Consider the following 26,020-nt stretch of genomic DNA (forward strand, 5'->3'; position numbering starts at 1 on the left):
AAATAAAAAGTTCAACAGATAAAAAGGAAAAAGATCACAGTCCAGCAGGAAGATAGGCAAGGGCTGCATACAATAATCAAAGGACAAGATGTTGAACTTCACTCATAGAAATTTTGAAATATTCACAAGATCATTAATACTACAGTAGTTTGTAATTCCTATCAATTTGTTGGACAAATATTTAAAACAAAGTTTGACAAAACATTGTATTTGCAATACATGAGTGTTACTTCTTTTCCTTTATTTTATTTTTTAAAGATTTATTTGAAAAGGTTTCAGCAACTGTGAGGGAAAATATTTCATCCACTGGCTCAATCCCAAGATGGCCACAACAGTCAGGGCCCAGGAAGTGTATCTTTTAACTTTAGGTCACCTCGAGCTGTTTCCCTTCTTGAAACATACTTTTTAGATATACAAAACTTGCATATATTTATGGGGTACTATGTTTCCATACATGTATACTGTGTAATGTCTCATTAGGGTAAACAGACTTATCTCTTCAAACATAAACATTTCTTTATGATGAAAAACATCCCAAATCCTGTCTTCTAGTTTTCTTTATTATTATTATTATTTTTGACAGGCAGAGTGACAGTGAGAGAGAGAGAAAGAGAGAAAGGTCTTCTTTTGCCATTGGTTCACCCTCCAATGGCTGCCTTGGCTGGCGCACTGCGGCCGGCGCACCGCGCTGATCCAAAGCCAGAAGCCAGGTGCTTCTCCTGGTCTCCCATGGGATGCAGGGTCCAAGAACCTGGGCCATCCTCCACTGCCTTCCTAGGCCACAGCAGAGAGCTGGCCTGGAAGAGGGGCAACCGGGACAGAATCCGGCGCCCGGACTGGGACTAGAACCCGGTGCTGGTGCTGCAGGCTGAGGATTAGCCTATTGAGCCACGGCGGCAGCTCCTATTTTATCTTTTTAAAAAAGATTTATTTATTTATTTATTTGAAAGGCAGAGTGCCAGAGAGTGGGTGTATGTTGTCAAATCTGCTGGTCCACACCCCAACCCCCACAGCTAAAGCCAGGAGCCAGGAACTCCACCCAGATCTCCCACATAGGTGGCAGGGGCCCAGCTACTGGGTCATCTTCTGCTGCCTTCCCAGGCACATCTATATTATCTCTGAAAGCTTTGTAATTTTGCCTTTCACATTTAGGACTATAATCAAATAGGAGGGTTGTGTGTGTATGTGTGCGTGTGTGTGTGGTTTAGTTCTAGGTAGAATATTCATGTTTTCCAGTTAGCTAAGGAATGATTACAGCAGTATGTTTTTTTTTTTTTTTTTAAAGTATCCCTTCCCCACTTTTCTACAGTACGACGTGTCTTATTCAAGTGTTCATACATATGTAAGTCTATTTGGGACCTCATTTTCCTATTGCCTATTCTTGAACCAATACTCTTACTGTCTTTTAATTTCCCAAATCTCATTTCCTGATTAGCATCTTTTCACCAACAAAGTGCATTGATTTCTAAAGGTCCTAAACTTGTTTTATTTAGATTAAAAACAAAACTCTGAAGAACAGCTCTCCATTTAGCTCAAGAAAAACTGATTTAGAATTGGAAATAAATTGTTTGGAGGCTTCTTCCACATAAAATAGCAAAAGCACATGACAATTCGCAAGTTAATAAAACTACTGTAATAAGGTTCTCTAGAGAAACAGAATTCTATTACATATATACAATATACATATAATAACATAGATACTATCCCAAGGGCATTCAAAATGTTCAAGGAAATTTTTATTATCTTAAAATTAAATTTGTCTATGAATTTTCTGAAGTACCTTCGTAATTCTACCTGCAGAGAGACAGTTATCATAAGGATTTGCCACACCCAGTTATAGAGACCTGGAAATTCAAATCTGCAGTGTGAGTCAGCAGGTTCAAGACCACTCAGGAGAGAAGACAGTGCTGATAAAACACGAGGACAATTGGCTGGAGAATCCCCTCTTGTCTGGGGACAGGTCTTCATGTTCTACACATGTCTTCAACTGACTGGATGACACCTGCGTATGTTAGTTATGGAGAGCAACCTGCATTACTGATTAAACTTTTCACTCTCACTCAAGAATGTCCTCACTCAAACACCCAGAAGAATGTCTAAATATCTGAGCATCCTGTAGTCCCATCAAGTGGAAGCCAGTAATTAGTTACTATGACTACTATTTTAAGTACATCAGGTTATTCATAATGAATTTTGTAAGGCTAAAGAGGGAAAGGAAGCACTAAATGTGGGGAGCAACCCGGACTGGACTAAGTTACTGGAATTAAGACTTATTCTATGCATCTGCTCTCCCACAATATGGCGCTGGGAGAGGAGAAAACAGCTTCTACGCAGCTGCCTCTTGCCAACTTGAGTGATGACCTCCAGGAGCTGATCCTGCTCCTGATTGGAGGAGAGCAGCGTACTCGGCGTGTGGGCAGCCGAGTTGGGATTGGCGGAGGAGGACTATAAAAGAGGAGAGAGATGGCATGCACCAGGAACATCTAAGGGGAACATCTATCTGAAGGAACACCTGTGCAGCCCCCAAGAGAGCCGGCCGGCGGTGTGCCGCTCCCCTGCGGAAGTGGGGAAAGTGGCCAGGGGGAACCGCCCTTCCACGGAGGTGGAAGGGACGGCAGCCAACCCGGGAAGAACCAGCAGCAAACCCGGGGAGGGCCGAGCAGACGAAAGAACAACGCAGGGTCCTGTGTCGTTCCTCCGCAAAGAGGGGGAGCGACAACTAAATAATCCAGAGACCAACAGTAGGCAGAAAACAAAAACACAAAGACTCTTTCCTATGGTAATTACAATGGTAATGGGGCTTAAAATCAACTTGGGTTTACAGACATTCTGGCTTTTAAATACTGTATATTTTTCACACTATTCTTGATATCCATATAATCCACTGGTGTGTGTGTGGGGGGCTTTTCTGGCTCCTTCAGTCTGGGCAAAAATGTTTAAAAAACCTCTGATCTCCCAGCTGGTGGAAATCCAAAGTCTGGTTCAACACTCTTGTAAATTCCGGCACTCATAAATTCCCACTTAGTTGGCTTCTTGAACTCTGCAATGTTGCCCAAGCCTGTGCTAGACCATAGTGATCCCAACACAAGATCTATTCTCTTCATTTCCCCGAGAAAAACTCACATCCAGTATTAGTCCTGACACATTAGGCTGATGAAGGCATCGCAACATTTAGTTCGTATCTTTTGGGTTTCTCCTACCTTTCTCTCTTCTGAGCACCCAAATCTCCAATTTTTATGCCTCTTTGCAAACTTATCCAGATGAATTAACTGTGCACTTCCCAAATTTTACTACTAGTTTGTTGGGACTCTTTCCTTCCCAAGGGATAGGAACATCAGTTAACCATGCTTATGGTAAAAATTACTATTATTATTATTGGCTCATAAAATCAAAGGATAGGCTTACCAACCAAACTGTGGAAGGGATTTTAGCTGGAGCTCACAAACCATTGGTCTCAGGGACTTAACACCTGCTTCTCTCATTGCACGATGGCAATAAGTTGAATTTTGCTCTTCTAGTTTGGGAGGCGCCACCTCCCATTCCTCACAGCTCGAAGTTCTCAACCGTTGGGCAAGGGTTCTCAATGAATGACTCAACCTGACCACGGCCTATCCCTGCATTCCCTGTGATGTGTGTACATTTCCTGTACATGCATAGCAGCTTGGAGCAGAGCCAGATACTTGTCAAAGGAGGGGCCGTCTCTAGGTAAAATGAGGAGTCTCCCCAGAAATAGAACCCTCTGGGATAGTTCTGGCTATTCTCCCATAAAATATGGGATAACTCGAATACCCACACCAACACAGTGTCATCAGAGCACAGGGGACGGGGCGGGGCAATGAATAGTGTGCAGGGGAACCCAGAGAAATACCCTGCTTTCTTAGAGGCCTCTTGAGGTGAGCCTTTAGGATTGAGTGTGATTTATCAGACCAAGAGGGGATTCCAGGGCAAGAGCCTTCTCAGGCTTGAGTAAATGGACATAAATGGCTCCTCTTCCAGACCTCCCCTTCCACCTGCTGACAAAATAAACGCATCGGAAGCCATCAAAAGTATGTCAGTGCAAAGACAGACGATTAATCGATCTTTGCTTGAACCGAAATTCCAGCTGGGTCAATCAGCAAGTGAGTTAACCCTACAACTTGGCTTTCTCATGCGCAGTACGTTAGAGGAGTGTAATGACAGTGCCTTCAGAAGGCTTAAGTGACAGTTAAACGAGATAATCCCCTAGCACAGTCGGGGCTAGGAAGTGCAGAGGAGTGCCACCAGCAGGTATTTTCACAGTCCTCAAGGCTGCACTGGATGCTAAATGCCACCTCAACTCCACCCTGCAACTATGTGGAGTGAGTTATTTATGCAAACCAGCCTTATTACAGTACAACACTTATAAACAGTCCTCCTGACAGTCCGGTTCACCGCAGAAACGGAGGGAGTCAGCCGACGTCCCCGCAACTCGGACTCACTCCGGGCCTGAGACCACCTGGCGCAAGCGCGCCGCCCACCCCTCCATCCACAAGCAGCCCAGCCCGGGACCACCCGGACCCCGCGGGCCGCTCCGTCAACCTAGCGGCGAAGTCCCCTTCCCGGCTTCCTCGGCGGTGACGCCGTGACATCACTTCCGGTCGCTGGCGCGCACGTGGGAGGAAGTGCCGGTGTCGGCGGCGGCCGCTCTGCCTGTCTCTCCGGTTACGCTGGTCCGCTGGCCCGGCCGCTGCGCTGCCGCTATGGGAGTCCCGGCGTTCTTCCGCTGGCTCAGCCGCAAGTATCCGTCCATCATTGTCAACTGCGTGGAAGAGAAGGTGAGGAAGCGCCCGGCGGCCGTCACGCTAGCGCCCGGGAGGCCCCGGAGAGCCTAGGCCGCGGCTCTCGGGCCCGCCGCCTGTCTTCAGATCCCGGGGAGCCCGCACTCCTCTGTCGCAGCCCCGCGGGCGGCCGTGGTGGGACGCGGGGTTGACCGCGGGCGCTCGGAGTCTGGGGGTCCCGAGGAGCGCCCGGGGCGGGGCAAGGGCCGTTCGGGGTCGGAACTGGCGGGAGAGCCGCTCCTCCCCTGCCCGCTTTTTTTTTTTTCCCTTTCCGATACCGGAAGGCCCCGCCCACGGCTTTGTTTCCTCCGGGGATCGCGCAGTTTGGGTCTGGCCGGAGGCTGGGGACGGGCCGTGCGGAGTTCGCCTGTTAGGGAGGCGCGGGTGCTAACCCTGCCTGTAACAAACTGCCTGGTGCAGTGACCCAGGGGGCGGGCTTTTTTTGTTTGTTTCGTTTGTTTCCTGGCCCCTCTCTCGAGGGTCTTCCCCGGCGTGTGTGTGGCCGGTTAGTTGCTCTTGGTGGGATTTCAGGTTAAAGCACGTTGGAAAGTCGAGGGCTAGGTGGGAGTGTGGATGAGTGCCCCCCTCTTCTCGGCGTGCGCTGGCTGACTCGTGTGCGAGCCGAGTCGGGGTGCTTTCAGTTTGCAGGATTTTTCCTGCACGCTCTCTGAACGGAGGCGTGGGTAGAGCTTGCGAACTGGGCAAGGCCTGGGGGCGCTCCCAGTCCCCTTTCGCTGGCACCCATCGGGAAGATAACTCTGATTTTTACTTTTTTTAGCTGCAATCCGGGGAGAATCCGAAAGCCTGGTTTTGGTGGCATTCGCGGTCTTCCTGGTGCTCTGCTTAAAGCGAATGTTTCTTAAAGACTTCTACCACTTCTACCAACCTTTCATTACACTTTTCCTTGCGCTGGGGTTGAACGAATACAGACAATACTAGTTCCTTGTTCCACACCTTCCCCTCCCGTTTCTCCGCTCAGAACTGTTTCGCTTCTGTGTAAATACTTGATGTGTCAGTTTTGCGCCCAGCTGTTGAGTATCAGCCGTGATGGAGGCCTTAGTTACTTTATAACTTTAAGTAATGTGCCTTTGTTTTTTAAGGCCATCCCTAGTACAAGGTATCACTTGGTGCTTTTCAGAGCTTCATCTCCGTTTTTCTCTCTCCGCTTCCGTTTCAGTGGGAGTCTGGTTTGTCAGATGTCGTTTTATATTGTTGGCATCCAAAGTTGAAAATTGTTGGTGTTTTGACTCCACAGATTTGTTGTAAAGTCTGCAAGCTCAGATGTTATTGTGGTTATCGTTACTGCAGATTCAGATTTTGTACTTTGATTCTGTGTCTTTTGCTTTTTTTCTGCTTTGGTGTTGCTTTTTTTTTTTTTAAGATTTTATTTATTTATTTGAAAGTCAGAGTTACACAGAGAGAGCAGAGGCAGAGAGAGAGAGAGAGGTCTTCCATCCGATGGTTCACTCACCAGTTGGCTGCAACGGCCAGAGCTGCGCCTATCCGAAGCTAGGAGCCAGGAGCTTCCTCCGGGTCTCTCACGTGGGTGCAGGGGCCCAAGGAATTGGGCCATCTTCCACTGCTTTCCCAGGCCATAGCAGAGAGCTGGATCGGAAGTGGAGCAGCTGGGTCTTGAACTGGCACCCATTTGGGATGCTGGCACTTCAGGCCAGAGTGTTAACCCACTGTGCTACAGCATCAGCCCCAGGTGTTGCCTTTTTTTTCCCCACTTTACAGCTTTCCGCATCCTAACTTGACGTTTTCTATTCTCTTGGAGATTCCTCTGGGGTCTATGTTGGAAGGTTTCCTTTTTTATTTTTAAAATGCCTTTCTTCAGAGAGCTTCTTTTATTTTTTTTTTTAAGATTTGTTTTTATTTATTTGAAAGAGTTACAGAGAGGAGAGTGAGAGTGAGAGTGAGAGAGAGAGAGATCTTGTATCCACCAGTTTACTCCCCAGATGGCCATGAGGGCCCCAGGCTAGGCCAGTAGCCTGAGCTTCTTCCCTGTCTCCGATATGGATGGAGGGGCCCGGGTACTTGGACCCTCCTCTGCTTTCCCAGGCACATTAACAGGGAGCTGGATTGGAAGTGGAGCAGCTGGGACACAAACTGGTGCCTATATGGGATGCCTGCGATTCAGACAGTGGCTTTTACCCACTACGTTGGCCCCAAAGTTACTGTTACAGAGCATTATCGTTCATGGCTTAAATGCTTCCTTTGTTTTTGATTCTCAGTTGACTTTTTTAAAAAATAGTGTTTGACAGGGCTGGAGCTGTGCTGGAGCTGATAAAGCTGCTGCCTGCAGTGCCAGTGGGATGCCGGTTCAAGTCCTGGCTGCTCCACTTCCTGTCCAGTTTTTTTTTTTTTTTTTTTTTTGACAGGCAGAGTGGACAGTGAGAGAGAGAGAAAGGTCTTCCTTTTCCGTTGGTTCACCCCCAAACGGCCGCTGCAGCTGGCGCACCGCGCTGATCCGAAGCCAGGAGCCAGGTGCCTCTCCTGGTCTCCCATGTGGGTGCGGGGCCCAAGGACTAGGGCCATTCTCCACTGCACTCCTGGGCCATAGCAAGAGCTGGCCTGGAAGAGGAGCAACTGGGACTGAATCCGGCGCTGCAGGCAGAGGATTAGCCTATTGAGCCGCGGCTCCAGCCATCCCATCCAGCTTTCTGCTATGGCCTGGGAAAGCGTTAGAAGGTGGCCCAAGTGCTTGGGCCCCTGCACCCATGTGGGAGACCTAGAAGCAGCTCCTGGCTCTGGATCAGTCCAGCTCCAGCTGTTGTGGCCATTTGGGGAGTGAACCAGCAGATGGTAGATGGATTGATCTCTCTCTCTCTCTCTTTCTTTCTCTCTCTCTTCCTCTGCCTCTCTGTGACTTCGCCTTTCAGACAAATAAATAAATCTTTAAAAAAAAAATATTGTTTGAGAGGTGAGTTTTCTGACTCATTGTGGGGCTTAACATCTCCATTCAACCCTGATACACATGAATCAGCATTCATAGCTAGGAATAGAATTCAGGTAATGAAAATTATCTTTTTTTTTTTTTTTTTTTTTAAAGATTGATTTCTTTGAAAGGGTTACAGAGAGGGACAGACAGGGAGAGAACTTCCATCTACTGGTTCACTCCCCAAATGGCCACAGTGACCAGGGTTAGGCCATGCCAAAGCCAAGAGCCTGGAACTGCATCTGTGTCTCCCTTGTGGGTGCAAGGCCCAAGGAGTTAGGGCATTTTCTGCTACTTTCCTAGGTGTATTAGCAAGGAGCTGGATCAGAAATGGAGCAGCCAAGACTAGAACTGGCACTCTTATGGGATCCTGGTATCACAGCAGGTAGTTTAGCCTGTTGTACCACAACACAGGCGCCTAGCTTTTTTTTTTTTTAAATAAACTAGTTAATGTTCATAACAATTTCAGTGTGCGAGTGATTTATTCATTTAACTTACAGATGGCTAACACTTACATTTACCATGCTAGGCAACTTTTGACTGTATTGATTTTCTTTTTTCCCCAAAGAAATTTTTATTTAAGGAACACAAACTTCATGCATTTCTTTTTTTTAAGATTTTTTTTTATTTATTTGAGAGGTAGAGTTATAGGCAGTGAGAGGGAAAGACGGAGAGAGAGATCTTCCTTCTGTTGGTTCACTCCCCAGATGGCCACAACGGCCGGAGCTGGGCTGATCCGAAGCCAGGAGCCAGGTGCTTCTTCCAGGTCTCCCACATGGGTGCAGGGGCCCAAGCACTTGGGCCATCTTCTACTGCTTTCCCAGGCCATAGCAGAGAGCTGGATTGGAAGAGGAGCAGCCAGGACTAGAACCACGCCCATATGGGATGCCAGTGCCGCAGGCAGAGGATTAACCTGTTGCACCATGGCACCGGCCCTCATACATTTCATAAGTACAACTTTAGGAATATAGTGGTTAAAGTTTAATTTTATTTACTTGATTTTATTTTATTTATTCAAGAGAGAGGTCTCCCATCCTTTGGTTCACTCTCCAGACAGCCACAATGGCTGGGCCTGGGCCAGGTCAAAGCCAGGAGCCAAGAGTTTCATCCAGGTCTCCCACATAGGAAGAAGAGGCCCAAGTACTTGGATCATCTTCCACTGCTTTCTATTGATTTTCTAAAGGCACTGTTCTAATCACTTTTGACTGCTGGTTTACTTACTACTGTTATTACTGATGAGAAAGCTGAAACACAGAAGGATTGAGTAACAAGTCTAAAGGCCCTGAGCTAAGAAACATCAGAACCAGGGCAGAAACAAGGAAGGATGTGCTCTTTGTGAAGATCTACTTTCATTATTCGGTGTGGATCAGCTTTTCGTTCTGAATTTTATGTTTTCCTTGACAGTATAAACGGCCCTGATTCTGTACGTAGGCATAACTTTTATCTTAGGTCTAGAATATTGTGTTCTTTAGTTTTAAGTATTTCTTGACCTTTTCCCCCTTCTCTCTCTAAACTCAATATGGGTCCTCCAAGAATGATTTGTTTATTTTCATTGATAAATTTATTGTTTGCTTATTTCAAAGCAGAAAAAGAGACCGATCTTCTGCTGTTTCCCTTCTCAAATGCCCACAACAGCTGAAATGGGCCTAGCCAAAGCAGGGGCATAAAACTAACCCAGGCCTCTCATATGGGTGGCAGGAACACTCGCACTTGACGTTATCTATCCGCAGTAACAGAAGCCAGAATCTGAAACAGAGCTGGGGCTCAGGCACTCCAGTATGGGATGAGGGCATCCCAAGGAGGAGTCTTAACTGATGTGCCAAATGCCATCCTGTGACTGATTTTTAATTTTTTGTCCTCTGGCTCCCCCCCCCCCCCGCCCCCATTTCTTCCCTGTTTGTAGCTTTATTGAAGTACAAATGACAAAAAATAAACTACTTCTGTGAAGGGTGGAATTCCATGCAGCCATCACTACAGTCAAGACAATGAACTTGACCTCTAAAACATTCCTTCCCCCACTTTGTAATTTCTCTCTCCTTCCCCTCCCTGCTGCTCTGTCAGTCAGCCACTGATTGGCTTTCATTCTCCTTGATTTTGTGTGAATAGAATTATACCTTATATGTTCTCGCTCTTTTTTTTTTTTTTTTTTTGGACAGGCAGAGTGAGTGGATAGTGAGAGAGAGAGAGACAGAGAGAAAGGTCTTCCTTTTGCCGTTGGTTCACCCTCCAATGGCCGCCACCACGGCTGGCGTGCTGCGGCCGGCGTACCTCGCCTATCTGAAGGCAGGAGCCAGGTGCTTCTCCTGGTCTCCCATGCGGGTACAGGGCCCAAGGACTTGGGCCACCACTGCACTCCCAGGCCACAGCAGAGAGCTGGCCTGGAAGAGGGGCAACCAGGACAGAATCCGGCACCCCGACCGGGACTAGAACCCGGTGTGCCGCTAGGTGGAGGATTAGCCTATTGAGTCGCAGCGCCGGCCCTTCCTCTCTTTTTAAACCTGGCCCAGTTAATTTTCATTCAGTATTGTTATTTTGAGATTTATCCCTTTTCTCACAGTTATGAGTTGTTCATTTCTATTTATTTTTAGCTAGTATTCTCTGTTGTGGATGTACCACATTTTGTGTTTTCTTTCACTTTATTGCTGAACATGTGGGTTGTTTCCAGAGCTTGACTATTTCTAAAAACAAAATCTGAAATTCTTCTTTTTTTAACATCAGCTATCTTTTTTAAAAAAATAATTTATTTATTTGAGAGAGAGAGAGAGAGTTACAGAGGGAGAGACAGAGAGAAAGGTCTTCCACCTGCTGGTTCACTCCCCAAATGGCTGCAACATCAGAGCTGGGCTGATCCAGAGCCAAGAGCTTCTTCTGGGTCTCCCATGCAGGTGCAGAGGCCCAAGCACTTGTGCCATCTTCTACTGCTTTCCCAGGCGCATTAACAGGGAGCTGGATTGAAAGTGTAATAGCCAGGACTTGAACCAGCACGCACATGGGTTGCTGGCACCGCAGGCTGAGGCTTAACCACTATGCCACAGTGTAGACCTCACAAAATCTAAAATTAAAAAAAAAAATTCTTAAAAACATGATGTATTTTTATATACTGTTGGGTTCAGTTTCTTGAAGTTTTCTTGAGCGTGTTTGATTATGAAAGGTCTTTGCAGCATTCCTGTAATTAATTCACTGGCGTGAAAGGACATCCTGCTCCTGCAGATCGAGGCCCCCTGATGTCTCAGGTGGTCCCTCCCTGAATCTGGCAGGGACTGGAGCAGGGCTCAGGCAGCTCTTCGCTTTTCCAGGATATTGTATGACTGGCGCCTTCTACAGTTACTCTGGAGAACTACAAGCAAGAGAGTGAGCGAGAGATCTGAGTTGGTCCAAGGCTACTCAGCAAACTTGCCAACACTGGTTATTGGATTTTTAGAAATAACCATCCTAGTTGGTTGTGAAATGTTATCTAATTGTGGTTTTGATTTACATTTCCCTATTGACTAATGGTGTTGATCATTTTATATGCTTATTGGCCGTATATCTTTTTGGTGAAATGTATATTTTGACTTTTTACTGCTTTTTAAACTGGGTTGCACTTTGGTTTTTGAATTCTAAGAGTTTCTATAAGTCCCTTGTTAGAGACATATTTCGCAGATGTTTTCTCCCGTCCTGTGGGTTGTCTTCAGTTTGTTGAAGGTTTCCTTTGAAGGATAAAGGTTTTAAGGTTTGACGAGAAGTCTTTAGTGTTTGTATAGATTTGTCTGATATCAGTATACCAGCTGTAACTTTCTTGGGTTTGCTGTCTGCATGATCAGCCTCCCTTGTCCATTTGCTTTTATATTGGATCGTGTTTTTTAAATCTGACAATCTAATCTGCCTTTTTATTAGATTGCATGAACCGCTAATGGTTAATGTATTTGTTTAGTTGGTTTCACATCTGCCATTGTATTTCTTGTTTTCTAGATAGCCTCTCATTTTTCTCCTCTATTCCTCCTTTACTGCTTTGTCACTACTTTTATGGTGTATTTTTCAGTGTCATTGCTTTAGGGTTTACCATATACATCTAATTAAAATCAATTTAAGGTTTGTGCTGTTTTTTTTTTTTTTTTTTTTTTTTTTTTTAAGGTTTATTCAATTATTTGAAAGACAGAGTTCCAGAGAGGCAGGGATAGATCTTCCGTCCACAGGTTCACTCCCCAGATGGTCAAAATGGCAGGAGCTATGCCGATCCGAAGCCAGGAGCCAGGAGCTTCCTCTGGGTCTTCCATGTGGGTACAGGGGCTCAAAGACTTGAGCCATCTTCTACTGCTTTCCCAGGCCATAGCAGAGAGCTGGATCCGAAGTGGAGCAGCCAGGACTTGAACCAGTGCCCATATGGGATTCCAGCTTTACCTGCTATGCCACAGCTCCAGCTCCTATAGTGGTACTGTTACATACCTCAAATTCCCATCCCTTCCTTTTATGGTATTATTATAATACACATCTGTAACGTTATAGCCCAATGGTCAATTCTTTCCTTATCATCTGTAGTCATATCCTTAGCACATTGCAACTTTGCTTCCATCTACCTCTTTCTGTGCTATTGTTGACACATAATGCTACACAAATGTTACATTCTATAAGTTCAACAATATATTGTATGTTTCACACAGTTGCTCTTTAAGTTAAGAAAGGAGGAGCATACACTCTGTTTTTGTTCATCTAGGAAAGTCTTGATTTCACTTTCATTTTTTTTTTTTTTTTTTGACAGATAGAGATAGACAGTGAGAGAGACAGAGAAGATCTTCCTTCCGTTGATTCACCCCCCAAGCCGCTATGGCCAGCGTTGCACCGATCCAAAGCCAGGAGCCAGGTGCTTCCTCCTGGTCTCCCATGCGGGTGCAGGGACCCAAGCACTTGGGCCATCCTCCACTGCCTTCCTGGGCCACAGCAGAGAGCTGGACTGGAAGAGGAGCAACTGGGACTAGAACCCGGCGCCCATACGGGATGCCGGTGCCACAGGCGGAGGATTAGCCAAGTGAGCCACAGCGCCAGTCCCTTCACTTTCATTTTTAAAAATATTTATTTATTGGGCCTGGCACTGTGGCCTAATAGGTTAAGCCTTCACCTGTGGTGCCAGCATCCAGTATGGGCGCTGGTTCAAGTCCTGGCTGCTTCACTTCCAACCCAGCTCCCTGCTGATGTGTCTGGGAAAGCAGCAGCAGATGACCCAAGTAAGCTGTTGGACCCCTGCAACCATGTGGGAGACCCGGGAAAGCTTCTGGCTCCTGGTTTTGGTCTGGCCCAGACCTGGTCGTTGTGGCCATCTGGAGCTAACTGGGGATTGAACCATCAAATGGAAGACCTCCCTTTCTGTCTCTCCCTCTCTTTCTGTAACTCTGCCTTTCAAATAAATAATAATAGTAAATCTTTAAAAATGTTTGTTTATTTGAAAGGAGGAGAGACCAAGAGAGATGTTTTGTCTACATCACAAATGCCCTCAACATCCAGGGCTATGCCAGGCTGAAGTTAAGATCCAAGAACTCCATCCAGATCTCCTGAATTGGTGGCTGGAACCCAAGTACTTGGACCATCATCAGTTGTCTCTTAGCAGGAAGCAGAATTAAAAGCATGGAGTAGCTGGGACTCAAACTGGCACTTAATATATAGGATGTGGATATTCCAAGTGACGACCTAATCTGTGCCACAACGCCTCCTGCACCTTCTGTTTTTGTTTGTTTGTTTTGTTTTGTTTTTTTTTTGTTTTAAAGATTTTATTTATTTGAGAGGCAGAGTTACAGTGAGAGTTAGAGGCAGAGAGGTCTTCCATCTGCTGGTTCACTCCCCAGATGGCGTCAGTGTCTGAAGCTAAGCAGATCCAAAACTGGATGTAGGGGCCCATGGACTTGGACCATCTTCATCTGCTTTCCCGAGCTCAGCAGAGAGCTGGATCTGAAGAAGAGCAGCCGGACTAGAACCAGCGCCCATATGGGATGCTGGCACCACAGATGGAGCATTAATCTGTGCCACAGCGTTGGCCTCTCCACCTTTAGTTTTAAATGGTGACTTTCCTGGTTATAGAGTTCTTGGTTGATAGTTCTTTTCTTTTCTCTCAGTGCTTTTTAAGTCATACCACTGACTGTCCTCCTGTCTTCCTTCTTTTTCTTTTTCTTTTCTTTTTTTCTCTTCTCTTTTTTCTCTTCCCTTTTCTCAATATTTGTTTGTTTATTTGAAAGTCAGAGTTACACAGAAATCTTCCAACTGCTGGTTGACTCCCCCTATGTCTGCAACATCGGGGGCTGGGCCAGGCTGAAGCCAGGAGCTTCTTCCAGGTCCCCCACATGAGTGGCAGGGCCCAAAGCACTTAGGCAATCTTCCCCTGCTTTTCCCAGGCCATTAGCAGGGAGCTAGATGGGTTCCCACATGGGGTGCCGGCATCACAGGCAGTGGCTTTACCTGTATGCCACAATGCTGGCTCCTCTGCTCATTTTCTTTACCTTATATAAGCTGTATGAATCTATCTTCAAGTCTGCTAATTTGCCAGTTCACATCTGTTGAGCCCTTCTAGTGAATTTTTTATTTCTCTTTTTCTCTGTTGATAGTCTCTTTGATATGACTTTTCATCATATCTTCTGCTTCTTTAATCATACTTTAGTTTTGTTTGCATGTTTGTAATAACTAAAATCACGTAACTTTGTTGAACCCAACATCTGGTCAGTCTCAGTTAATTTTTGTTGTTGTTTTTAAATTTATTTATTGGGGCCAGCATTGTGGTACAGTGTTTGCAATGCTGGCATCCCCATATTGGAGTGCTGGCTCGAGTTCCTGTTTAATGCCTCTGGGAAGGTGGTAGAAGATGGTCCAAGTACATGGGCATCTGACCTACTCATCTTGGAGACTGGGGTGGAGTTCTGGCTTCAGCCTGGCCTAGACCCAGCTGTTGTGGCCATTTGGGGAGTGAACCAGTTGATCACTGTCTTTCTGTGTCTCTCCCTGTCTCTTTTGCTCTTTCAAATAAATAAATATATTCACTCAAAATGACCATAGATAGCAGCCTGGGTTTGGCCAGGCTGAAACCAGGAGCCAGAAACTCCATCTGAGTCTGCCTCAGGTGCTTGGCCATTAGCTGCTGCCTTCCCAGGTGCATTAACAGGAAGCTGGATCAGAAGCTGAGGAGCCAGGATTTGATCTAGGCACTCTGACATCGAATGTGGACACCCCAAGCGATGACTTAATGTGCTGTACCACAGCTCCTCCTTGACTCACAGTTTCTGTTGCCTGCCCTTTTCCTGGGGTGTATGTCATAGGGTAGAGCTTGTTGTTGTTTGGTGGGTTTTGTGTGTGTGTGTGTATGTGTGTTGTGTGTGTGTGTGTGTGCTTGACTTGATAATTTTGTTGCAAACAGAACATTTTAGATTATTATAGTAGCAACTTGGGGTATTGATCTAGCCTCCTCCCCACCCAGACTCCTTCCAGATGTTATTTGCTTATTTATTCACTGTGTTTCTCCATTGCTGTATTATGCCTCTGATGCTGCCCAGAGAGGTGCAGTTTTGGGCATTCCTGCAGTTATCCTGGGACAACAGTGGTACAGACAGGACTTTCTCCTGAGCAGTTGTGTCCTTTGTTCTGTTATTTCAAGAATGCCCAGAGTGTAAGTTTCTCTTCAGGCTCTTCCATTTGAATTGTAGCTCCTTCCAGGGATTGCTTTATTCTTTTCTTTTCTTTTTCTTTTTTTTTTTTTTAAGATTTATTTATTTACTTGAAAGTTGGAGTTACACAGAGAGAAGGAGAGGCAGAGGCAGAGAAAGAGAGTGTCTTCCTTCCTTTAGGTTGCTTCCCATCCCAGTTGGCTGCAGTGGTGGGAGCTGTGCTGATCCAAAGCCAGGAGCCTCCTCTGGGTCTCCCACGTGGATGCAGGGGCCCAAAGGCTTGGGCCATCTTCCACTGCTTTCCCAGGCCACAGCAGAGAGCTGGATCAGAAGTAGAGCAGCCGGGACTTGACGTGGCACCGCATTGCAGGCGGCAGCTGTACTCTATGCCACAGTGCCGGCCCCCCAGGGATTGGTTTCTGAAGTTAGTGTTTGGTGTTTGTGCCCACCTGGGAGAGCTTCTCCTAGCTGTCTGAATTCCTCAGGTCTCTTCTACAAACTAGCTAGCCTGCAGAGAGATCTTTACTGCATATCTCCTCCTAATTGCTTTTTCATTATAGCCTTCACTGTTATGAAGAGTGTCTTTAGGTGTCAACCTTGCTCTGCTGTTTTGCAGTTGGAACCAGTTCCAGTGTTTTTCTATTTTCTTGATTAAGTTGCTGTTTGTTCTGAGAACCATATCAAAAGCTAAATGTTTTTGTTTTTAAAGTAAATTTCAGCAGTTTTGCTGAGTAGCCATTCAGAAGAGTCCTTCATCCATTGTATTGGAAATTGGTCTCTCTGATAAGATTTTATGTCTGAAACATGGGAACCAGTTTCATGTCTTGTATATTTTGTATACTCCATAGAACTTATTGTTCTTGGTTCTTGGTACACACCCCATTGAATCCAGTGGAATTACAATTAATCAGACTAATGTACTGGTTAAGACATGGACTTTTTTTCTCACTTTTTAAAAAAAAATTATTTGACAGGTAAAGTTATAGACAGTGAGTGAGAGAGACAGAGAGAAAGGTCTTCCTTCCATTGGTTCACCCCCCCCCCCCCCAAATGGCCGCCACAGCCGGAGCTGTGCCAATCCGAAGCCAGGAGCTTCTTCCTGGTCTCCCATGCGAGTGCAGGGGCCCAGGCATCTGGGCCATCCTTCACTGCCCTCCCTGGCCACAACAGAGAGCTGGACTGGAAGAGGAGCAACCGGGACTAGAACTGGCGCCCACATGGGGTGCCGGTGCCACAGGCAGAAATTTAGCCAAGTGAGCCACAGCACTGGCCCCAAGACATGGACTTTAAATTTAAACTACTGGGTTCAAATTTTGGTCTCTGGTGGTGTTGTGGTTTTGGAAAGAGCCTTTTAATCTCTAAGCATGTATATTCTTGTTTGTAGGGAAGGGTACTACATACCTTACAGAGTGGTTTTAGTGTAGAATAGAATAATCCATGAGTAAAGACCTTTAGAACAGTGCTTGTTACATTTTAAGTGCTCCATAAGTGTTAGTGATAATTATCAGTCCTGTTTGCCAAACATGTAAAATGAAGATCTAACACACGTACAACCTGAAAAAGCACTGATCACCCACTAGCATCCAGATGCTCTATTTGGCAAATACATCAGAATTGTAGCCCAAAAATTTAAGCCAAAATATAGTAATTGAAATTTTCATCAACCTTTTGGCTATTTCTCCCTGAAATGTCACCCATACTTTTTTTTATTACTTTTGTGTAGTTCCAAGCTGCTTTAAGGGCAATAAAAAGGTAAAAGTTCCCAACTTGATAGGAAAGAAAGAAACATATGCTGTGGTTGCTGAGATCTGCAGTTAGAAAGAAACTTAGTATAGTGGGTACTGTCTGTGTTTTGGCATTCATTCATTGGGGGTTTTGGAATGAGTTTCCTACAGATAAGGGAAACCACTGTATAAACATCATTTTTGGAGGCTGGTGCAGTGCCGCACTAGGTTAATCCTTCACCTGTGGCGCCGGCATCCCATATGGGAGCCAGTTCTAGTCCCGGCTGCTCCTCTTCCAGTCCAGCTCTCTGTTGTGGCCTGGGATAACCGTAGAGTATGGCTCAAGCGCTTGGGTTCCTGCACCCGCATGGGAGACCGGGAAGAATCACCTGGCTCCTGGCTTCAGATCGGCACAGTGCCAGCTGTTGCAGCCATTTGGGTCGTGAGCCAATGGAAGGAAGACCTTTCTCTCTGTCTCTCTCTCTCACTGTCTGTAACTCTACCTGTCAAATAAAATCTTTTTTTTTTTTTTTTTTTTTTTTTGACAGGCAGAGTGGACAGTGAGAGAGAGAGACAGAGAAAGGTCTTCCTTTGCCGTTGGTTCACCCTCCAATGGCCGCCGCGGCCGGCGCACCGCGCTGATCCGATGGCAGGAGCCAGGAGCCAGGTGCTTTTCCTGGTCTCCCATGGGGTGCAGGGCCCAAACACCTGGGCCATCCTCCACTGCACTCCCTGGCCACAGCAGAGAGCTGACCTGGAAGAGGGGCAACCGAGACAGAATCCGGCGCCCCAACCGGGACAGAATCCGGCGCCCCGACCGGGACTAGAACCTGGTGTGCCGGCGCCGCTAGGCGGAGGATTAGCCTAGTGAGCCGCGGCACCGGCCAAATAAAATCTTTAAAAAAAAAAAATCATTTGTGTATTTGTAGTATCTTTGCTTCTTCAAATACCTCATTTATCCTTTTTTTTTTTTTTTTTTTTTGACAGAGTGGACAGTGAGAGAGAGAGACAGAGAGAAAGGTCTTCCTTTTTGCCGTTGGTTCACCCTCCAATGGCCGCCGCGGCCGGCGCGCTGCGGCCGGCGCACCGTGCTGATCCGATGGCAGGAGCCAGGAGCCAGGTGCTTTTCCTGGTCTCCCATGGGGTGCAGGGCCCAAGCACCTGGGCCATCCTCCACTGCACTCCCTGGCCACAGCAGAGAGCTGGCGTGGAAGAGGGGCAACCGGGACAGAATCCGGTGCCCCGACTGGGACTAGAACCCCGTGTGCTGGCGCCGCAAGGCAGAGGATTAGCCTAGTGAGCCGCGGCGCCGGCCAAGTACCTCATTTATCTTGATTTGTTGGCATCTTTCTGTACAAAAATACTGCCTGAACTTAGTATTTGGGATGCATGTATCCCTTTTTTTTTACATTGAGTGGTGAGTATGCTTCCTGTTAGGCACAGCTACCTTGCTTGCCATGCTTCTGGCCAGAGGTGCTCTCTGTTCCTTCCAGGGATTGTTTGTTAGTCTACCTTTAATCCAGCTTCCCTTTGACCGAGTTCCTACATTGTTTGGGAGTGCTGTCTCAAGTTGCCTGAGACGTGGGAGGAACAGAGGGCAGGCATTGACCTACCAGGCTGTGTCCCTGCAGCTGGTTCTGTTGCATCATGCAGAAGCTGTTCCTCGAACCCCCCCTCTCCCCAAGCCAGGGGTACTCTTGTGTTTGTGCCCCTCATATCTGCACCCCCAGCTGTGGTTGCTGTGCTCCGTCGTCAGTCAGAGCTTTGGATTCCCTCTTGATTTCTTAACCACTGAAGGTTCTGCTCTGGTTTTCCACCATAGTTATGCAATTATTTTTGTTTGTTTATTAAGTCTTTCATATGGTTTTGGGGTAGAAAGGGAAAACTGAAGTATGTGCTCAGTGTGTCATCTGGGGAACCCAAAAGATAATGAAAAGTTATTATTATTTGACATAAATTGGTTTTAGGGCCCAGAGTAGCTCTCATTCCAACTGCTTTTTGATTGATTAAGGATTCCTCTTTAACCCAATGGGAGGCACATTGGTATAGTATTTCACGAGGCTTTTGAGGAGTGAATTGCTTTGTTGAGTGAGAAAATCTCCTCTTAAAGGAAGTCTGAATTTGCATAATAAAGTGTATACTGTGTCTACAGTACTCTTGAAGGGAAAATATGTTGAGTTTTCTTAATTGGAATGCCTGGAGCTCCTTTCTCAAAATTAGTACCTGCCTGTACTATCCTCCCCACACCATGCTTTTTTCTAGGTAGTAGAAGTAGAAATGCCCATGTAGCTACATTTGGTATTTTTTAAAGAACTGTAATATTCCTAGTGCTGTGCTAGAAACTAGGGCAGGGGTTAGTTTGCTAGCTATCTCTTGTTTTTGTGAATAAAGAGTTAGTGAAAAGTGGCCATACACATTCATGTAGATACTGTTTATACTGCTTTCATTCTACAAACCCATATAGGAGTTATTGAAACTGAGATCATTGGCCAACAAACCTGAACTGTTTGCTCTCTAGTCCCATGGGAGGCATACAAAAATGAGTCTTCACTCCTCAGAGGGTCACAATGGCTGGGGCTGGACCAGGTGGAAGCCAGAAGTCATGAGCTTTTTCTGGGTCTCCCACATAGGTGGCAGGGGCCCAAGAACCTGGGACATCTTCCTCTGCTTTTCCTAGGCCATTCACAGGGAACTGGATTGGAAATGGGAGCAACTGGGACTTGAACCATTGCCCATATGGAATGCCGATGTCGGCTTTACCTGTTACGCCACAATCCTGCCCCCACTAATATTCTTCAGTGCCTTGCTCTAATTCTTCAAATTTCAACTGTGTCTGACATTCGTTTTGAACTTACCATGGCTTATTGATCATTTTCTTCTTGATGGGCTTACATTGACCTTTATTTTTATTTAAGATTTTTACTTATTTATAACTTTATTGAGATACAATTTATATAACATACATTGAACAGTGGGTTTTGGTGTATTTACAGTTGTACAGGCATCGACCATTATCTAATTTTAGAACGTTTTATCATATCCCAAAGGCAGTATTGTACCCATTAGGAGTCATGTCCCATCTCTCTACCTTCTTAAAATTACTACTAATCTACTTTCTGTGTCTAGACTTGCATATTCTAGATGTTTCATATAAATGGGATTATGCAGTGTGTGATCTTTTGTGATTGGCATTTTTCTGTTAGTGTAATGTTTTGCAGTTCATTCAAGATGTAGCAGGTACATGATGAGCTTTGAAATTGCCTTTTTTTTTTTTTACCGTTGCCTTGTGTTATTTGGGAAACTGTTATTTTTAAATTACTTTCACTATTAATAACTAAAAACTGGATTTCATTTTCTTAATCTTTTGCTGAAGCTCTGGAAGAAAAAGACAAAGGTAATATCATTTGTAAAAATAAAATTGAATCCCTATGGGAATGAATAAACCCTTACTTTTGAAAAACTTACTTGTAGTTGAGCTAGAACGACTAGGTTTAAAGCTATGGAAATGCTACAAGTGAATAAGCAAAATTCTAAGGAAATGCTGGAGGAGGAGATCATGTACAAAGTGCTAAGCAGTGAGTGGCATTTCATTGGAATCTAATCTGTATGAAACCAGTACAGTTTTAGGACGTGGGTGTTGTCAGAGAGGAAGGCATTCTGAAAGGAGAAGCATTATGCAAAGGCATTGAGAGATGAAAGAGCGTTTCTAGGAACATCTCGTGATGTTGTGGCAGGATAGGAGACTAAGAATCCAAGTTCACCAGGCAGCACTTGTTGTGCAAGTCATTGGAAACATTAGGAAAGAGAGAGGTGCATGAAATTTAAGTTCTAGAGGGGGAGCTCTGACAGTGTAAAGTGTGGGCTAGGGCAGCCACACAAAGGTGGTCATAATTTTTTTGGGTGAGAGATGATAACTTAAGGTTGTTCCTAGTAGAGGGAGTGAAAGGAGATGAAATGGAGGCAGCATTTTTTAGGTCAGATTTATAGGATTTACTGATGTGGGTGGTGAGGGAAATTAATTCCAAGATTCCAGTAGTCTCTCATTTGGACAGTTGAATGACTGGGGAAATTGGTAAACATCCCCCACACCATCAAAACTAACTTCTTAGAAGGCATTAACTTTGTGTAGTGACATATCTGCTTCCGTTTGTTTAAAGTGTAAAATAGCTTCATATCTTAAAATTTAAAGATTACTTGAGTATTTTATTTCCAGTTCAGAAATGAAACATAGGTTCGTACTGAACCTAAGATCTGTCATTTTTAGACTTGAACAATCAAACTACTATTAATTATCACTTCCTCATAGCCAAAAGAATGCAATGGTGTAAAGATTCCAGTTGATGCCAGTAAACCTAATCCAAATGATGTGGAGTTTGATAATCTGTATTTGGATATGAATGGAATCATCCATCCCTGTACTCATCCTGAGGACAAGTACGTAACCTGTTTTTGTCACTGATATCACAAGTCACAGAGGAAATACTGTATTGTATTACATGGTTTGCTTGTCATTATAGACCAGCACCAAAAAACGAAGATGAAATGATGGTTGCAATTTTTGAGTACATTGACAGGCTTTTCAATATTGTAAGACCAAGAAGACTTCTCTACATGGCAATAGATGGAGTGGTAAGTGCTAACAATTAACTGAGAAATCTCCATTTTTGTATCTGCTGTGCTCTCAGTGTCTAGAGTGAGAGTAAGTTAAATAATGAAAAATATTGCTAGTGGTGAGTTTGAGAAAGGGAGCCTCATCCTTCAGTCATTCACCTAAGCATTTCATGGGTGTTGGATGAGACTGGTGTGGTGGGGAAAGGCTTTCTGGATTTCTCCAGGGTGCCAGGTAAGCACCCCTTGCCTTTGGCCACACTGACATGCTTGGGTAACTGCAGGTAGTTTGGATTGAAAAGAGAAGTAGAAAGACAGCTTGAGACAGCTTGAGAATGCCTTAGATGCCTCACTCAGGAGTTTGAACTGTGTCCTGTGGTCATCAGGATGATTAAGAGGGAAATATCTGACTGACCTACGACCTATGATAATAATGTTAATAACTTAGGCTAAAAGTGACCAGCAAACCTCATACAGGAGTGTAAGGAAAATCATAGCTGTGCTTTTTATTTATCATTAAATATTTATTTATTTGAGCGTCCGAGAGAGAGGACACATACACACAGAAGACTCTTCCATTCCCACAGCCCTCAGCAGCCAGGGCTGCCAGATTCTCTTTCTTTTGGATTTAGTACATCCTAGTGGCTAATGGGATGATTTTGAAAGTCCAAAGAACCTTGAATCTAAGAAAACTAACTTTTCTGTGAGATTCTTTTTACTCAGTGAAGAATCTTAGCTACTAGGTGACTTAGTTGAAGTTATAGTAGGGTAAAGAATAAAGAGAAAAATATGTCCTTTTTAGAGTATATTCCACTCTACATTCAGCTAAATGTCTTGAAGAATAGCTTCAATTTTACCACAGTATGCCCTTCCAGGTATAAAATATGTGCACATTTCTGTATGTATAAGGGTATACATGTGTATACATCTTTTATTAAAGTGTAAATGTAGGTCACAGTACTTGGTAATTGAGATGGCTACAAGAGATGACTCCTTTATAGGAAAAAGAGCTGTTTAAAGACACCACACATTACCTAGATGTAGATAGAGTATTCCAGAATTCCTTCTGACCCTAAAACTCAATTCAGTAACTTTCAGAATTTTTCTTTTTCTTTAAAGATTTGTTTGCTTATTTGAAAGGCAGAATTAGACAGTCTTTCTTCTGCCAGATCATTCATCACGTGACTGTCGTAGGAAGTCTGTCCAGGTCTCCCCTATAGGCGGCAGGGGCCCAAGCACTTGGGCTATCTTCCACTACTGTCTCAGGCTGTCAGCAGGGAGCTGGGTGAGGCATGGAGCTGGGACACAAACCAGTGTGCATATGGATGCTGGTGTCACAGGTGGAGGCTTAACCCACTGTGCCACAATGCCTGCCCCCTAGAATCTTACAGTTCATTCAGAGTGATTTAAATTACATTTGGTTAGAGTGATTTAAAAGTACTTTTAAAGGCTAGAACATTGTGCCCTTTAGAATTGTTGTGCTTTATTCAAAAGACAGTAGTAATTATGAACTTTATTGTGGGCATACAAAGTAGAAGTGCATCAGAGTCCTGCAGGTGAAAAATAAGCTAGTTTTCTGTTGCTCTTAGGGGACATTGTACATCCCATTTGGAGATCATCCTTTCCTGGGGTCTTGGCCGTAGGGAAGGTCTTCCCCTGATCAGCCAGTCATCTCATGCTTTCCTTCGTGGGGACCTGGAAGCAGTCTAACCCAGGGCAGCTGGCATTAAGCTGTGGGCCATGCAGTAGGAAGTGCTGTGGCTTCATAGGATGTTTGTTCATTTCACATGTTATTTGCCTGATTCAGCTCAACATTTAGGGTCTTTCTTTTTTTTTAATATTTTTTATTTTTTTAAAAGTGTATTTATTTGAAAGAGTTATAGAGAGGGAGAGACAGATCTTTGATGTGCTGGTTCACTTCCAAATGGTTGGCAATGGTCAGGGCTGGGCCAGGCCAAAGCCCGGAGCCTGGAACTCCATCTGGATCTCCAGTATGGGTGGCAGGGTCCCAAGAGCTTGGGCCATCTTCTGCTGCCTTCCCAGATGCATGAGCAGGAACTGGATTGCAAATTTAGCAGCCGGTACTCTAACCGTTGCCCACATGGCATGGTGGCGCTACAGTTGGTGGTTTAACCTGCTGTGCCACAGCGCTGGCCCCAGCCTTTTTTTTCTTGGTCCAAATTTAAGTTCTGAAGATCTACTGTCTGTCGTGAAAGAATTGTTAGACATATTATTTAATCTTCCTTCCTTTTTAGTGTACTGCTTTTACAAGCATGAGTTTAAATAATTGTTCTGATTTATCTGTGAATATTTTGAATAGTGTTACATGACTATGAAAATACATGTTTTCAGGCACCACGTGCTAAAATGAACCAGCAACGTTCAAGGAGATTCAGAGCATCAAAAGAAGGGATGGAGGCAGCTGTAGAGAAGCAGCGAGTCAGGGAAGAGATATTGGCGAAAGGTAAAGACTATACATTTTGAAGTTGGCTTTTGTACAAGATAAATGCAGACAGGGGAGGGTGATAGCTTTACTTAAAAAAAGTTTTAATTGAGGATCTCAGAAAAATACATGTTTATTATTAGTAAAATAGTTCACAAAATCTTTCATTTTTCATTTAAAAAAATTATTTATTTTGGTAATCAGAGTTACAAAGAGAAAGAGGGGGAGAGGCAGAAAGAGAGCTTTCATTAACTGGTTCACTCCCCAGATGGCCACAGGAACCAGGAGCCTCATTCAGGTCTCCCATGAGGGTGGCAGGAGCCCAGGCTCTTGTGCTGTCTTCTGTTCCTCCCAGGCACATTAGCAGGAAGCTGGATTGGAAGTGGATCAGCCAGGACATGAACCACTGCCCATATAGGATGCCTGCATCACAGGTGGCAGTTTTACCTACTACACCGTGATGCTGGCCCCAGAATCTTTACTCATTAAGAAACTTGTTCACAGGCTGGCACTGTGGCATAGTGGGTAAAGCTGCCACCTGCAGTGCCAGCATCCTGTATGGGCACCAGTTCAGGTCCTGGCTGCTCCACTTCCAATCCAGCTGCCTGCTATTGTACATGGGAAAGCAGTGGAAGATGCCCCTGCACCCAGATGGAAGACCCAGAAGAAGCTCCTGGCTTCTTTGGATAGGCACAGCTCCGGACATTGTGGCCATTTGGAGAGTGGACCAGCGGATGGGAGATTCTCTCTGCTTCTGCCTCTGCCTCTCTCTAACTCTTTCAAATAAATAAATAAGTCTAAAAAAAAAAAAAAGAAAAAAGAAAAAAAAAGCTTGTTCATTTCTAAACTCTACAGTAAAAGAGAAAATTGGGAATAAAAGGAGGAAACTCTTGTAGGGAGAGGAGATTGCCTACCCCTTTCAGGTGAGTGTAGCTTTTCAACTAACTTTTTCGTAAAGTGGAAATACATTGAGTGTTGCCTCTTGTTTTCTGTGGCTGTCAGAAAGCAACAGTTGTGCAAACCTGTTTGCAAGAGGTTATGGATGGTTGCAGCAGACTGATTTCTATGTTGTTCTGCTACATAGGAATATAATAGACCAGGAAAACCACATTTTATTGGCTCAAGATAATTGTGCATTACACTATAGCATCTTTTTTTTTTTTAATATTTATTTATTTGAAAGAGTTACACAGAGGCAGAGAGAGAGACAGAGAGGTCTTCCATCTGTAGATTCACTCCCCAAATGGCCGCAACGGCTCGAGCTGGGCTGATCCGAAGCCAGGAGCTTCTTCTGGGTCTCCCACATGGGTTCAGGGGCCCAAGGACTTGGGCCATCTTCCACTGCTTTCCCAGGCCATAGCAGAGAGCTGGATCGGAAGTGGAGCAGGTGACTCAAACTGGCACCCATATTGAATGTCAGCGGCTTTACCTGCTATGCTACAATGCCGGCCCCTATGGCAGCTTTTTAACTGTAATCAGCTTGACCTGCATCATGATAAATTTTGTTATTTTAATTTGCTGGAAGTATGCAGGTATAGTTACTTTAGCTACAGCTTATAATTAAGACTCTGAGGGCCGGCGCCGCGGCTCAATAGGCTGATCCTCCGCCTAGTGGCACCGGCAGACCGGGTTCTAGTCCCGGTCGGGGCGCCGGATTCTGTCCCGGTTGCCCCTCTTCCAGGCCAGCTCTCTGCTGTGGCCCGGGAGTGCAGTGGAGGATGGCCCAAGTGCTTGGGCCCTGCACCCCATGGGAGACCAGGAGAAGCACCTGGCTCCTGCCTTTGGATAGGCGTGGTGGGCCGGCCGCAGCGCACCAGCCATGGCGGCCATTGGAGGGTGTACCAACAGCAAAAGGAAGACCTTTCTCTCTGTCTCTCTCTCTCACTATCCAC

The 26,020-nt window shown here is 45.2% G+C and overlaps 1 protein-coding gene across 6 annotated transcripts in view; it reads left to right on the forward strand.

The window, feature by feature from the left end:
- The first annotated feature begins 4,607 nt into the window (after positions 1-4,607).
- The window catches only part of XRN2 (5'-3' exoribonuclease 2), an 81,524-nt gene continuing 60,111 nt past the window's right edge, over positions 4,608-26,020 (forward strand). For 3 of the 6 annotated variants that reach the window (XM_002710942.5, XM_008256330.4, XM_051845316.2), the window contains exons 1-4: positions 4,608-4,793; positions 21,384-21,511; positions 21,595-21,706; positions 24,038-24,149. In XM_002710942.5, the coding sequence (XP_002710988.1) occupies positions 4,719-4,793; positions 21,384-21,511; positions 21,595-21,706; positions 24,038-24,149 (427 nt within the window). In that variant the 5' untranslated portion in view covers positions 4,608-4,718. The remainder of the gene's footprint in view (positions 4,794-21,383; positions 21,512-21,594; positions 21,707-24,037; positions 24,150-26,020) is intronic. The other 3 variants (XM_070051436.1, XM_008256331.4, XM_070051437.1) reach the window with 3 other exon arrangements.

Source organism: Oryctolagus cuniculus, chromosome 11, assembly GCF_964237555.1.
Source record: "Oryctolagus cuniculus chromosome 11, mOryCun1.1, whole genome shotgun sequence".
Classification (NCBI taxonomy): Eukaryota; Metazoa; Chordata; class Mammalia; order Lagomorpha; family Leporidae; genus Oryctolagus; species Oryctolagus cuniculus.